The sequence below is a fragment of the Kogia breviceps genome, chromosome 2 (assembly GCF_026419965.1).
Source record: "Kogia breviceps isolate mKogBre1 chromosome 2, mKogBre1 haplotype 1, whole genome shotgun sequence".
In the NCBI taxonomy this organism is placed as follows: Eukaryota; Metazoa; Chordata; class Mammalia; order Artiodactyla; family Physeteridae; genus Kogia; species Kogia breviceps.
The window spans coordinates 130,469,424-130,484,294 of record NC_081311.1 but is presented as its reverse complement, the minus strand read 5'-3'; the positions used below and the strand labels follow the sequence as shown (position 1 = coordinate 130,484,294).

Sequence of the window (14,871 nt, the reverse complement as noted above, 5' to 3'; positions counted from 1 at the left end):
CTCATAAATAGTATCAGCATCTTAGACTGACCATTTTACTATATTATCAATTTCTGTCATGACATTCCTTTCCTGCGTCTTGAATAAGCTCAAAATTTTTCTTCTACTTGGAAAAGATTTGGGGAAAACTGAATTTTTTTTGACTGAGAAAAGGGCTATAGTGAGTGGTAGGCCAACTGTCATCCTGGTCTCCTTTTATTCTGGGATTTACCTCTGTCCTGATGGTCCCTGAGCTACATAACACTTCAATTTCCATTTCCTCATATTAATTTATATTTACTGTTTTGACACTACGTGGCCAGCAATCTTGACTATGCCATTGTGAGAAAGGCCCCTTTAGAAATACCACGGTCAGTTAGGACTGTGTAGTCCCTTTCTGAAATATAATCTCAGCTTCCTCCCAAATGCTCTCAGCCAAGGAGAACGAATAGCTTCCTCATTACCGTAATCAGAGCCATTCTATTCCCAAGACAGCTAAGCGTACCTGCCTTGAAGTACTTCACTCTACTGAAATCCTACCACCATCATTTTGATGGGTGCATTCGATGGTCAGTCCTGATTGACCACACCTGGAACTGTTCTTCTGGAACAGAAGTAGAAACTAAAACCTCAGTGGGTAGGGAAAATTCTATGTCTTTTCTATTCCTATTCTGCAATGTTGAAAATTCCTATTTGTATAATAAAACTCAGTGCTACTTTGCTTTTAAAAAAATCTCCTTTGGAATCTCATTTAACCTAATGAATGACTCTTTTATCTACAGATTTCTCAAAGGATAGTTCTGTTTCCTGTTCTCGGCGAGGAGAAAATGAATGTCTTATTACATTCCTAATAACTACAGATAATGAAGGGAAAACCATCATTCACAGCATTAATGAGAAAGGTGGGTGGCATGCCTTCCCTTGCCAGTGGTAAGAGATATTACATGGGAGAGGAGAAAACAACCAGAAAGATGCTCTGGGTAGCTTGCCAGGAAAGACATTTCCAAATTTTGATGGAGTGCCTCTACTTTCCCAATGACTGAAAGATACTTGTTGAAAGGTTTGATATGTTCCAATGTCTCTTATTAAGACCAAAGAACAAGAGAAGTGTTTTTGTACCAATGCCCGAAAGCTGGCTGATGAACTGTAGAAAGGTGGACCTATTAAATGCAATGAAAGCAAAAGGTATGTTTTTCGGAAAGACTAACAGGGAAGAGGAAAATAGCAGTCTAAGAGAACGAGTTTTGACTCAGGCAAACCTTGGCTCAAACCCTGCTCCACCACTTCCTTGACATTCTGGAAGATAATTGTCTCTCCGAGTCTCTATGTCCTCATCTGTGAAATGGGAAAAATAACAGTACTTTCTTCTAAGGGTTGAGTCAAGGATTAAATGAAATAATGCATGTAAAATATGTACCAGTTCATAACCTACCCAATGGGTCTTTAAATGATAATGCTGAGTCAGGAAAGATGTGAAGCGACAAGGAAGGAAGGAAGTGATCTGTAAAGGAAGTGAGAGTCTATGAGTCGCTTCTGTGAGTTTTTCTTCGTACCAATTCATGGAGTCGGCTTGGGACTCAGGGAACCCTCAAATAAAAATCTCATCTTCAGTGAAGGGGAGAGGGAAACTTGTAGCAGGTAGAAAATAAAATAGTGGGGAAGGTATTGATACTTTTGTTGAGAAGTTCTTAAATTTTAGTAAGTTTCACCTGGGGAGCTTGTTAAACTGCCAGCCTCCTGAGTCAGCAGGCTGGATGTGTGGCCCAGGACTCTGCATTTTAACACTTCTCCAGGCAACTCGGATACAGGTGGCTTCCAGACCTCCTCTGAGTGACTCTGCCCTAAAAGCCCTGGCTGCCTTCTCAGATACGCACAGGTGCCTCACCTTTTCTCTCTTCAGTTAATGATGTGTCCCTAAACCTTTCTGGCAGAAGTGACAGCTGCGTTAAATCAGACCTCTCCAGATCTCGTCAGCAGCCCCCTCCTCCTTCCCTCAAAAGCTTGAGGCCTAAGTTCCAGCCCAGACAATAGCAGCAAGGACAGGCTAGAAGACAGATGTGTTTTGTTGCGTGTGCTTGTCTATCGGTGGGCTGACAAAGTATTAAGTCCTGAATTAGAAACCAAGAGTACCAAGCTGCCATCACTTAAGAGTGTGAAAAGCAGTGACAAAATTACCAAAAAGTAAGTTCAAGACATTATGAACTAACGAAGCAAACACGATTAGAAAAGTATCACATTGCAGTGCTGAGGGTCAGGGAGGGAGGGGTGGGCACAGTGCAAGAGACAAGTGTATGATGGTGACCTTGCCACTCAGGTGGGCAGAGTGCACCAGGAGACTCGCTCTTGAAAAGCTTCTGTAAATTGACTTCTTCGAAATGCATATGTAAAAGGCATTGTAGAGGTCATTAGTTAAGAAAATCTAAGGTGAATCCTGCTGTACAAGGAAGAAATACTTTACAGTACGAAAACCGGCCTCCTCATTATGTATTTTATAAAGTCAGATTCTTCAACTACACCCCCATCTTCTGTTTGTGACCGTGGCAGTGGCTTTAGCAAGTTCTCCTGAAATCAAAGCCATTCCTTATAATATTGATTCCATTGGAAAAGCAAGTTCCAAACAGAAATGAACTTCCAGAGTAGGTTCTGTTTTTAATTCAGGGGATTTTGTATCTAGATGGTTTGATTTTGATTTTTTTTTTTTTCTTGTGAAACATGCCTTTGGTTGATAAATGCTTCCTCATTACTGAACTGTTGGGTTTTTCTTCTTTTATTCATCCACACAATATGAGTGGTGCATCAACACGCCAACTTTCTGAGCGCCCTCAGATGCCCTGATATCTTTTTATTAAAGCTTTTAATTCTCCCTATGCTTTTGTAGCAGGGAAAAGTGAGGGGGAAATGACCTCCCAGAAGTTTAACAGGAGTCACCTGACGGCTTCAAGGATGCTTCTTTCCTGGTAAATGTTCGAACTCCTCAATTGGCCCGGAGCTTCCAGGGGCCCTGAATACAGAGTCCGTCCCCAGGAATCTGTAATCCCCTCTCACAGCTTTAAGACCAGAGAATCCCAGGGCAGCTGGCTGGAAGCAAGGAGAGAAAAGAGGCAAAATGAGAAAAGAGGATGTGAAGGTTAAGGATGCCCAGTATTCTTCAAACAAATAGAAAAAACCCAGTGAAGGGTCACCATCAGTGTGTGTGAACATAGGGAGAGCTTCACTCGTCTTTTTTCCGGAGGAACTTTCAGCCACATTCATGAGAGCCGCAGTCAGTGATTGATAGTTGGGGAGCCTTCCTAGCAGGGATATGGGTGTGGATGTTACACCCACAGTTTCCAATTTGGAGATTCCAAGCCCTTGAGGTCTTGAGGACAGAAAAGCGAGAAGGGTGCATTTGTTGTAATAATAATAATAATAACAGCAGCTCTCATGTATTGAGCCCTTACTAATACCATATGTCAGGTGTTATGCTATATGTTTTACATGTATTGATTCATTTAACACCCTCAACAACCTTATAAAGCAGACATTGCTATTATTTCCATTTTGCAGGTAAGGAAATTGAGAAGTTAATAATTTGCTAGTTCCTGCGGCAATTAAGTACCAGCCCTGATTGGGGCTCTCCGGCAGTTTGGCCCAGAGCCCGTGCTCTTAACTATTGTGCTATACTGCCTCTTACTGGCTGTACGAGTATCGTAAATATCTGAATCCCCAAAATAGGTCAGATCAGCACTCCCATGTCAGATCAGCACTCTCCCATAGAAATGTTACGCAAGCCACGTTGTAATTTAAAATTTTCTAGTAACCACATTAAAAAACATAAAATAAATTAATTTTAATAATGTTTTATTTAATCCATTGCATCGAAAATATTGTTATTTCAGTGTACAATCAATATAAAATTATTAATGAGATATTTTATTTTTTTCATATCGTCTTCAAAATCAGTGTGTATTTCACACTTAACACAAAACCTAATTCTGAAAAGTCACATTTCTAGTGACTATTGAGCAATAGCCACATGTGGCAGTGCAACCAGATTGGCAGCATTAGAAACTCAGCACCTTAGAATTAGGCGCAGCGCTGACCCAGACTCAATAGGCAACCCTGGACGGAACACAGTGAGATGGAGAAAACAATGGATGGATGGAGAAAACAATGGAGAAAACATTTTGTCCCACCTAAAAACATGTCTTTAGTCTGACATATTTCTGACATATCAAGAAATACTAAAGACAGTATGGAAAGTGGAAATTTCTGTTGTGTAATACCTGCTCTGGAGCTTGGGCCAAAATCGTTTCTTGAGAAGTGTTTAATTCCCAATGACTCTAAGTTCTTAAAATAATTATCTCCACCAGGCCATGCCTGTTTCTCCATTATTTATTCCCTACTGGAGAGCTCTCCTAATTCATGTTCTGACTGCAGGGTCTCAGCAAGCTTCATCTTGCTTCGAGCAAGAACATCCTATGCCCCACCCCAGACATTTCACAGTCAGTAGCCAGTATATATTCTCATTGACACAGGCCTGCCACTTTCTTTGCAGGAGTGTTGCTAACTTATTAGAAGCAGCCATGGTTCATTTGCTATGCTAGAAACAGTCTTTAGATCTTCATACTGTAGTACCTGTTTTATTAGCTCCTTTACTTATTTCTGCATAATCTCCTTACACGGTTTTTTGGCCAAAAACAAGTGTGTGAGGCGAGGCATCATGCTGTTAGGGGGCCATTAATTCCGCTCAAATTCAGATCAGCTATAGATCTTACCTTGAAAGCAGCATGACTAGTCCTGTGTGTATAACCCTCCTTTTTAAATATCTAAAAGCAATAAGAGTTAGGATAAACTAAGCATGATTCATTTCCTCCCAAGATACCATGGATTTGCCTCACTTCTTGCAGAGGGAAACAGATATTTAATGATAATTTTTGTGTGGGATTTTTTTCTCCCATGAAAGCAAAGGGGGAGCTTAATTATAATGTTTCATTAAGAAATGTATCATCTCCCAGGCATATTACAAGTATTATTAGTCATTCTGCTGTCAATGAGAGAAGGTACTGAGTAATTGCAAAATTATATTACTATCATCAATAGAGTCAAAATAACATTTCATAGAATGTTCAAGTACAAAGGACTATACAGAACACCTAATTCCTCAAACTTCCCTGAAGATAAGAATCATCTGGGATACTTTTTTTTTTTTTTTTTTTTTTTTTTTTTTTTTTTTTTTTTTCGGTATGCGGACCTCTCACTGTTGTGGCCTCTCCCGTTGCGGAGCACAGGCTCCGGACGCACAGGCTCAGCAGCCATGGCTCACGGGCTTAGTTGCTCCGCGGCATGTGGGATCTTCCCGGACCAGGGCACGAACCCGTGTCTCCTGCATCGGCAGGCGGATTCTCAACCACTGCGCCACCAGGGAAGCCCTGGGATACTTTTAATAATAAAAAATTTGTGGCTCCATCCAGACCCACCGAATCAGAATCTCAGGGGTTCGGTCTAGCAATTTCAGGGCTGGGGGGTTTTTTGTTTGTTTTTTGTTTTTTTTTGCGGTACGCGGGCCGCTCATTGTTGCAGCCTCTCCCGTTGCGGAGCACAGGCTCCAGACGCGCAGGCTCAGCGGCCATGGCTCACGGGCCCAGCCGCTCCGTAGCACGTGGGATCCTCCCGGACCGGGGCACAAACCCGCGTCTCCTGCGTCGGCAGGCGGACCCCCAACCACTGCACCACCAGGGAAGCTCCAGGGGTGGGTTTAATAAGCACGAGCACCTGGGCTTAAACTTATCAGGAAGTTAAGGAAACACTAAAGTCCCACATCTTTGTTTTACAGATGAGGGCACTGGGGCTCAGAGAGAGGGAGGGACTTGATGGTTTCAGGCAACTACTGTCCATCAGATGGGAATGGAACCCATCTCTCCTGAACCCAGTCCAGGAATTTTCCAGGACACCAGGGCACTGCATTAGAGTTGAAATAAAACTGAAAGCCATGATTGTCTTCTGTCTATATATTAAAAAAGGAAGCGCAAGTAGTATATTTCCCAGGGGTAGGTTGTATTTAATATAGAGTATAATCTCCTATACGGTTCAAGAAAATCCATGAAAAAGTGTGTGTGTGTGTTTGTGTGAACACGTTCCATTTCTGCTTTATCATATACCCAGAAGAGACCATCTTTAGTAAACTATAGTCTTTTTATTGATCCTTTAAATGTTCCATGTGTGTTAATTGTCACTATTTTGAATTTGAATTCTTTTTGAGTCAGCCTTTCAAGTGTCTATCCATTTGCTTTGAATAACCAAACTTACTTTATCTTTTGTTATACGTTGAATGAATAGGGCTACCCTTCAACAAGTAACTTTTTTTTTTATTCAACAAAACAAAAGGTGTTACAAAAGGAGAAAAAGTATGGTTGGAAAATTTCATGAGAAGTGTTTTCGCTACATCAGAACATTAATTGTACCATTTTCTTAACATAATTTTCTTTGTTTCCACAGACTGTCCAAAACCTCCGAATATTCCCATGATCATGTTGGGGGTTTCGCTGGCTATTCTTCTCATTGGAGTCGTCCTACTGTGCATTTGGAAGCTGCTGGTGTCATTTCATGATCGGAAAGAAGTTGCCAAATTTGAAACAGAAAGGTCCAAGGCCAAGTGGCAAACGGTATGTGCACATTAGGGGCTACTCCTTTTCTTGTGCAAAAGATGGGATGTCGGCTTTCTTCTGCGCTGGGAGAGTTAGAATGTGATGTTCTTTCTCTACTCCTCTCACCACATCCCCAACAGCTGATTTCTGTTCTGCTTTGGGGACAAAGGGACCTCTGTCCATTATCTGGGACCCAGATAGCCCTCACAGCATACATTTGTCTCTCAGTGCAATGAGGATTTCCCCTACTCTGAAGCGTCTCGTGAAACTCCTTACACTGTATAGCTACTTAGGAACATCAAGGAAATGCATTTTATTCTTTACCACCAGGAGGATCCCGCAGGCCCCATTTGATAAAGTATAGGTGCTGTATCTAAATATTTCCATAAATCGGTTGTTAGAGCTAATGGAATGATGTTCATCAGTAGTATGACAGTTCATGCCAATTTCCATGGAAATACTCATTATTCATAATAAGTTACAAAGTCAAGAAGATTTTTAAAATACCATCCAGTTAGTTTTTCTGAAAAACATAAATTTTAAACAGCTACCTGAAAAAAAAACCCCAAAGTATCAACTTTTAAATATATGTACTCAATAAATGTAACTTATGTGTCTCCTCTTCACAGCAGGCAAACACAAAACAGGACTCCAATTTTCCGTGTTTCTTTTCCACAGGAGAGATAATTCCATTTCTAGAGGCCCACAGAAACAATTTCATGGTTTTAATTTCATCTCTGTCTCTCTAATGGTGTGTCCAGCTATCTGATAGCAATTATCTTACATTGCTGATTCTAAAAACAGCAATATCACTGGAGGCAATACAGGCAAATACAATGCTCCTCTGGGTTCATCTCCCTAAGTAAATTGATGTTAACACTTTTTTCTCTAGGTCTATAATATCTTCAATACCTAAAGCAAATGGAATTTTCTGTTTTGGATAAATTTATCTTGATAAGGCATGTTTATATCTTGTGCAGCTATTTTGAAACAACTATAATATATGGTGCAGGACAATGGACGATGAAAATTTTTATCTACTTTATCTTCCCATTAAAAATGCCTTTAGACAGAACAACCAAATGCAATGTATGGATCTTGTTTTGATCCTGATTTGAACACTCTGATATATATTTTTGGACAACTGGAAAAAAGTTAATATAGACTGATTATTAGACTGATAGCTAGGAATTATGGTTAATTCAATTAGGTATGATAATGGCATGAGGCTTTGCTAGAAAATAATTAAGGTTTATAGTGAAAAAGGAGTGAAGGCTGGGCTTGCTTTTAAATAATTCAGCCAAAAGAGAGAGAGAGAGAGAGAGAGGAATAGTTAAGCAAGTGTGGCAACATCTTCATAACTATTGAATCTGTGTTTACAGAGGTTCTTGATACAGCTTTCCTCTTCTTTTGTGTGTGTGTGTGTGTATTTTTCCTAATTAAACAAAACCCTTAGGAATGTCAAGTGAGGATTTGCAATGAGGATATAATGTATCCATCTCTAACAAGGTAAAAATGTAACCTGACAGGTTAGTTTGGTGACTTAGAATCTAGTACTATGAGGCCAAAGTGTTGGAGCAATTAACTTCACCCGACCCCCTGGCCACAGATGTTGTTTTTAACTCTCAACCACTGCCTGGCAGGGGTCAGAAGGCAACCAGGCAAAACAATCTGATGAGTGTGTACTCCTCAATCCCAAACTCCCAGTCTGTTCCTCCCCTACCCCACCCTTTCCCCTTGTAACGATAACATACACACTACTATATATAAAACAGATGACCAACAAGGACCTACTGTACAGCACAGGGAACTCGGCTCAATATTCTGTAATAACCTAAATGGGAAAATAATTTGAAAAAGAAGCAAGCAAACAAACAAAAAAGAATGTGATTAAGTTGGCACAAAACACAATAGCAGCAGTTAGTTCAACAACCACCAGCCCTGTGAAGTAGTCTTGACACTCCCACTTTGAATGTAAGAAAACTGAGGCTCAGAGAGGTTAAGAGACTTCTCAAACTGTTGGTCCATAGTGGAGCTAAAATCCTAACTGCAGCCTCTTCCAAGCACAGCCTTGACCCTCCTGGAAGGAATAGGTAGGTGTTCACAAACAAACGCTCGGGCAATTATGTGATGTGTATCTACTAACCAGCATACTTTCATATTCTCCTACAAAGGCATGAATACTGAAAAATAATTAATATCTTTAAAATAACATTTTAATTAACAGTTAATTTCCCCCAAAACACGAATTGTTTTCCCTCAGGATGTAGAACATGACTGAAATTCAAATGCTGAATTTTTGCTGTCTCTTCACCTAAAATGGAACAAAAATATGCATTAAACAGATAAAGGCATAAAAGAAAAATATTATTCCCTGTTAAATCGAGTTTCTTTGAATAACAAGTGTTTGATGTTCTGGACTAGATAATGATTGGGTCATAATTATTCACTTGGATGCAAAAGAGGTTTAATTCAAATAACTCAATTCAAATTTCACTAATATGTCCTATTGGAAAAAAAAGAATATTGCTCAGTGCATCCATTTTGGGGTGCTCGATTTGATCTTGTTTTTATCTAAAACCTATTTCTTCTTGAAGAACTGAATTTGGTCTTCAACCCCCTGGGGATCTCCGGGGACAGTAGTGGGACCTCTGACCCCTAGGCCCCCATTAGACTCTAAAGGTGACAGAGCTCAGGATGAGAAAGAGCTTTGTTCTTGCCTCCTGAAACATTTCATTCATCGTAGCTATGAAGAAAGGTTACCTTTTATTATGCTTTTAGAAATAACCCCCCCATCCATATTCTTTATGAAAACACAAAGGGAAGATATTTAAATCCATTTTTGATTAAACATTTTTTCTAGGATGACAAGTCATTAACTAGAGGCAAAAAATGTTCAGTCTGACATTCGTTGCAGTCATGGATTGATTTTGTACTGTGCTAAGCAAATCAGGTCTGCGTTTGGCAGTTAAGCAATCATTAAGGGAGCTGTGGGTCGTGACAGAGAGCTTTCTTAATACCACTTTTTCAAGCTCTAAAAATGTGCCATTGCCTTTGTAAAATCCACAGCCTAAATTAGCAACCCCCAGACTCCTGGGGGAATCAGCCTGGTCACCCCAGATGGTTGAGGGAAACCTGACCTTGTCTAAACAGTGCAGGAGTGCAGACCCACCCGAAATGGAGCCAGACCCAAACCTGTGTCTCAGCTGGAAATCCTAGGTAGGGAGGTTGCCACCTATGTGGCACTAGAGGAGGCTGTGTGGGACATTGCCACACTTTCTCCTGCCAACAAAATCCTGTATGAGCTCATTCTCCTGAATTCTGATCATCAGCTGAGGACAGGAAACGTTACTGCCCCCTGACAATGTATACTTGCTCTTTCCCCACTTTAAGCTTCCACCTTACCCTCCTACTGTGGTGTGATCTGCTTTATCCCTCAATCCTATTAGCATGCCCAGGCCCTATAACTAGCTTTTCCCCCCACCACAAATATTGTAGACCTTGATAAACAAAGTTGCTTCAAAACACAGAATGAAAACTGCATAATCAAAATTAAACATTCAGCTAAATGTCTGCAAAATAGCATTGGTGTATTCAGTCAATTGCAACTCAAGGCACCTCCTTTGTCGTGCATATAAATTATTTTTAGTGTGGGATGTTTGACATGATCTGGGATGGGGCCCACAACAGAACTCCTAGTCCTACAAAGATCTTCTCTGACCCTGCTCACAGACTATTTACTCTTAACCGAGTGTCCTTTCAGTTTCCTAAGTCCTTCTATTCCTCCAGGACAGTACCCCACCCATCATTCCCAGCCTACACATCTTACTTTTTCCGTCTTTCCTCTTTGAGTCCTTTATTCTTCTGTAGCCAACTTAAACGTAATAGCTTGCAATCTCTTAAAGTTAATAGACTTCTACCCATGATTTTTGTTTGCAAACAAGACTCCCCTTGCATCTAAGACCACATCAGGCTGCCTTACACCCTCCAAAACTTAAGTTCTTATCGTAGTAAGACTAAATAAGGACTGTAGGGTCCTCATGATTATCCAGGCTGACCTCAGGAGTAGAAGCAATATGGTGACTTGGCCTTCACTCATCATCCACCACCAGGTAACCTCTTCTCTTTTTGCCCTCATTACTGAGATAGCATCTCTCTCCAAAGGCACATGGACAAAGGTAACGTGTTACTCAGTTAGAGGTCAGGCCACTGGCTCTGGGCAATGTAGAAACAGGTGAAGGTGTGGTTCCTCCTCACAATGAAGACACTGCAGTGAATCCAAGGGCAACAAGTGGGAGAGCCCAGGGAATGGTTTTCAGTTATATTCAGTTCCTCTGAGAGGCAAGAGAAACGTACTGAGGAGACAAGTACAATTGTGTTTTTTTCAAATCTATGCCTAGAAATTGCTACCATCTCTGCAGTTCATGCGATAAGGAGACCAATGCATAACATTTAGTAATTTGGAGGGTTAGAGGTGGTACCCAGACTCCATACTACTCCGAAATGGGCTTGGAAATGTTGAGTCCCAAAGCCCTGGGGGGAAGTATCTTTAGTACCCTCTCTAGGACCTAAAAGAAAAGGAAATTCCAAATGTGAAGAAGACTTATAAGTAAGTACTAATAAGGAGAGGCAGCATTTATTAAACACTTCCTATGTGCCAGGCACCTGCTGAAGTACGTTACCTCATGGACCAGGTGGGCACTTTGGTAATCTCTCTTATGGATGAGGATACCAAAGCTCGGAATTGCTTAGGTAAGGTTTTGTGGTGGAGCTGGCCTGAAACCCAGACTGTGTGATGCCACAGCCTGTGTGGTCTACCTTGGGAAATGGGAAGGGAGAAACTGCTCCTTACCCAGACATTGTTCCTGCCTGGAACAATGAAACCAAAGGAGAGAAGTGGAAGGATGAGGCTGGGCTTTCCTCCAAACACCTAGAGAGCCTTGGTCCTTCTGGTCCTGGTGACGGCACCTGGAAACACATCTACAGCCAAATAGCACAACTGAATTATCCAGGCTTTGGCACACGACCTTTCTATTGCCCCAAGGGCAAAGCTGTCTTGCCCAGCCTGCCTTGGGACCTGTACTCCTTCATGAGCCCAAGCATCCCACATGTCAGCCTCTTGTGATTCCCTCCTTCCCACACTGTTATTCTCTAGTAAGGAAAAGCCACTGAATTCTTTTACTATCCACATCAGGTGTTTGCTGTCCTGGGGATCTTTCTCTCAAGCAGCTAGTTGTCACTCTTTCTGAATTTTGATCTCATTTTAGCAAGATTATTTGTGCCCTTGTTTGATGCCTCTCACCAGCAGCACATTTCTTAAAGACAGATACTATGTCGTTCATCTTTGTGTGCTTCTACCAGTTCGCTTTTCCCATTTTTATTATTTTTTTTCCCCCACACCAACCATTTTTATTTTTTACATTTCACTTTTGGGTCCCCTATTGGTTCATTCTATTCATCCAATAAATTCTGAGTGCCTACTGTGAGCTAGCTGAACTGTTTTCAGCTCTGATAAAACGGCAGTGACCAAAACAGCCAAAGTCTTGCTTTCTAGTCACGATTTAGTGCATTTCCAAAAAGGGCAAGATTTCTAGGTTGCACGCATGGGACTGGTTCTTCATAATAAAAAAAAGTAAAGATGTATATATTTTTAAATGCTAGAATTATGACATATCAAATTAATCAAAACTATTCAAATGGCTTTCAAGATTGAGCCTGACTCTCATCTTCCAATCTGTAATATACAATGAAATTATTTAGCTATATTAAAACCATGTAATAACATAATATACATACTTTCATTTGGACCTTTTTTTTTTTTTTTAGGGAACCAATCCACTGTACAGAGGCTCCACCAGTACCTTTAAAAATGTAACCTATAAACACAGGGAAAAACAAAAGGTAGACCTTTCCACGGATGGATAGAACTACTTTACGCACGGAAAAAGTCTGTTTCACTGATATGAAATGTTAATGCACTATTTAATTCTTGTTTCTTTGTTGTTTCAAAATGAGGTTGGTTTAAGATAATAATAGGTCATTTGGAGATCAGTCATTCTCTGTGTGAAGATTAGAGACTATGTTGGCAGGTTCAAAATGATCAAGAAGAGACATATCCTTAAAAAAGGGGTGATTTGGGGGATCATTTCAGGAATACTAACTCTGTTGCATTAATGCCTCAAAAAATCATCAAAATGATTCATGGGGACCTGATTTGCATTTGAAAAATGTTTGAAATTAGAATCTCATTTCTTGCAGGAATACCTGACGTCTTTATCTCAGCAAAGTCACAAAGTCCATACGTTCACATTATATACTCACACTTGCCAATGAATTCTAAACTTTTAGTAAATCTGCCCTTTCCTAAAGGAGGATTTTTTGTTAATTTACGAAAAAATGAGATGCTGACTTTTATTTCAGCCATAGGATGCAATTCTTCCAAAAATGTCCCACATGTAAGAATGAAAATGAAGTGTTAATAATTTCTGCAGATTTGAATGTACCCAAAAGTCAAGTATTTTGTTTTACAGATGAAGAAGAAGTAATTTATAAATTAGGAAGTCACCAGTAAAAAACAAAAATAACAAGCCTATCATTAGATTATGTTTAATTACCTGAAAATAAACTCCTATACTCAGTTTCCCTATTGACCCTAAGTTTTCAAACCATTACTCCTGTATTTCTCAACCCATTTTACTCAGTTTCACAGTCATGTAAACCCTGTAAAATGTCATGTGAAAGTTTTAATTTCTTGTTAAAAAATTTACCTTAAATGGTTAGATAGCTTATTCAAAAAGAGCTCCAATAATATACAAAAGGACCATGGGTTAAACAGAATAAAATTTTTAGTGGTTTTAAATCAAACACATCAAGAGTACACAAGTCTCTCATGAGTAACAGGCTTATTTAAATCTATATTCTTTTCTCATTTGCATAACACAGCTTGCACATCTCAGTTGCATATGGTGAATATGTTACTTTAAAAAGTAAAATTTTACTTGCAAAATACATGTGGGTAATTAGGGATCCATAGGTTAACTGAAGAGATAAACTCTGAAGAATATAATTTTTTATAGTTAATACTGCTTTACAAAACACTTCCATCTCATTTGATCCTCACAAGGAAACTAAGCCTCAGAGAGTGGGTAGAACTGGTCCAGAACTGAGGTCTTCTAGCTCCAAGCCATTGCTTCTTTCCACAGGGTGAGACTGACTCTCGTCAGTGAAATGATAGAAAGATTTTGTTAGGTAAGTGATAACTACCATTTGTTTGACAATGTCAGTGACTAAGCAAATAGCACTTAAACTACTGGAATGTAGGTGAGGTCTTGTACTTTTGTGCAATGTTTATTACCTTTGAGTAAATTGTAATATGAAGCCTTTTACTAGGTGAGTACTTCATTAGGTAATGGAGGCTTCATATTTATCCACTGAACTGGCACAGATTAATCTACAGTAAGTCTCTTCAATTCTATCAGTTAGCTTGGTACACATTTGATCACTTGGAGACTTTGTTTTTCAGGCTTCTAAATAACTCAGGTAAATTAGACACTTGGGTAGTATACAGTTATACTAAAAGAATTACTAATCACTTGGGAAACCTGAAGGGCTGATGTACCCATACGTTCTGACTGAAGCTCAGGGTCAGTGGGAAATCTAGAGCAAGAAGGAAGTTGCAATACCAATGACACAATAGTGGTATTCATCTCTACATGTGATATTTTTATATTATTACTGGAATGGGATTTTAGAATATATAAATTTCCTTTGCGTGTATATTGGGGAAGGTAGAAAAGAATCTGCTATCTCTCTGAATACTGTTTTGACCCAAGGCTGGACCTTGAAAAGGCCAAAACATTAACAGTAGTACTTCTGTTCACTGAAGAGTTATGTTACGTGATGATAAAATGGGTTTTTTGTAAGTTGTTTTATTGTATTTTGTGTTGACATAATAAACATGGTAATTTAAACAATGAACCTTAGATGAATGGTAATTCCTTTTATTTACGTGACACAAAACCCTCTTCTTGGATTTCTGGATCCCTGGGTGACCTGTTCTGACTGCCTTGCTCGTCTCAGTCTGGGGCCATGGAGAAGAGCAGAAAGAGGCAGCCACCAAAGGCAGGAGACAGCAGGGCATGGGCAGTAATTTGCTGCATGTTTACAATACTGACATCACAAGGTTTTTAAACAGGCCTGGACATTACCTCACATTTTGTAAAATCAAGTTCTTTTTTTTTTTTGCGGTATGCGGGCCTCTCACTGT

At 39.9% G+C, this 14,871-nt stretch overlaps 1 protein-coding gene across 1 annotated transcript in view; it reads left to right on the top strand.

The window, feature by feature from the left end:
* Positions 1 to 14,586, top strand: part of ITGB6 (integrin subunit beta 6) — a 72,988-nt gene extending 58,402 nt beyond the window's left edge. The window contains exons 14-16 of the mRNA XM_067027519.1: positions 762 to 881; positions 6,457 to 6,623; positions 12,432 to 14,586. Coding sequence (XP_066883620.1) covers positions 762 to 881; positions 6,457 to 6,623; positions 12,432 to 12,530 — 386 coding nt within the window. The 3' untranslated portion in view covers positions 12,531 to 14,586. The remainder of the gene's footprint in view (positions 1 to 761; positions 882 to 6,456; positions 6,624 to 12,431) is intronic.
* The last annotated feature ends 285 nt before the right edge of the window (positions 14,587 to 14,871 follow it).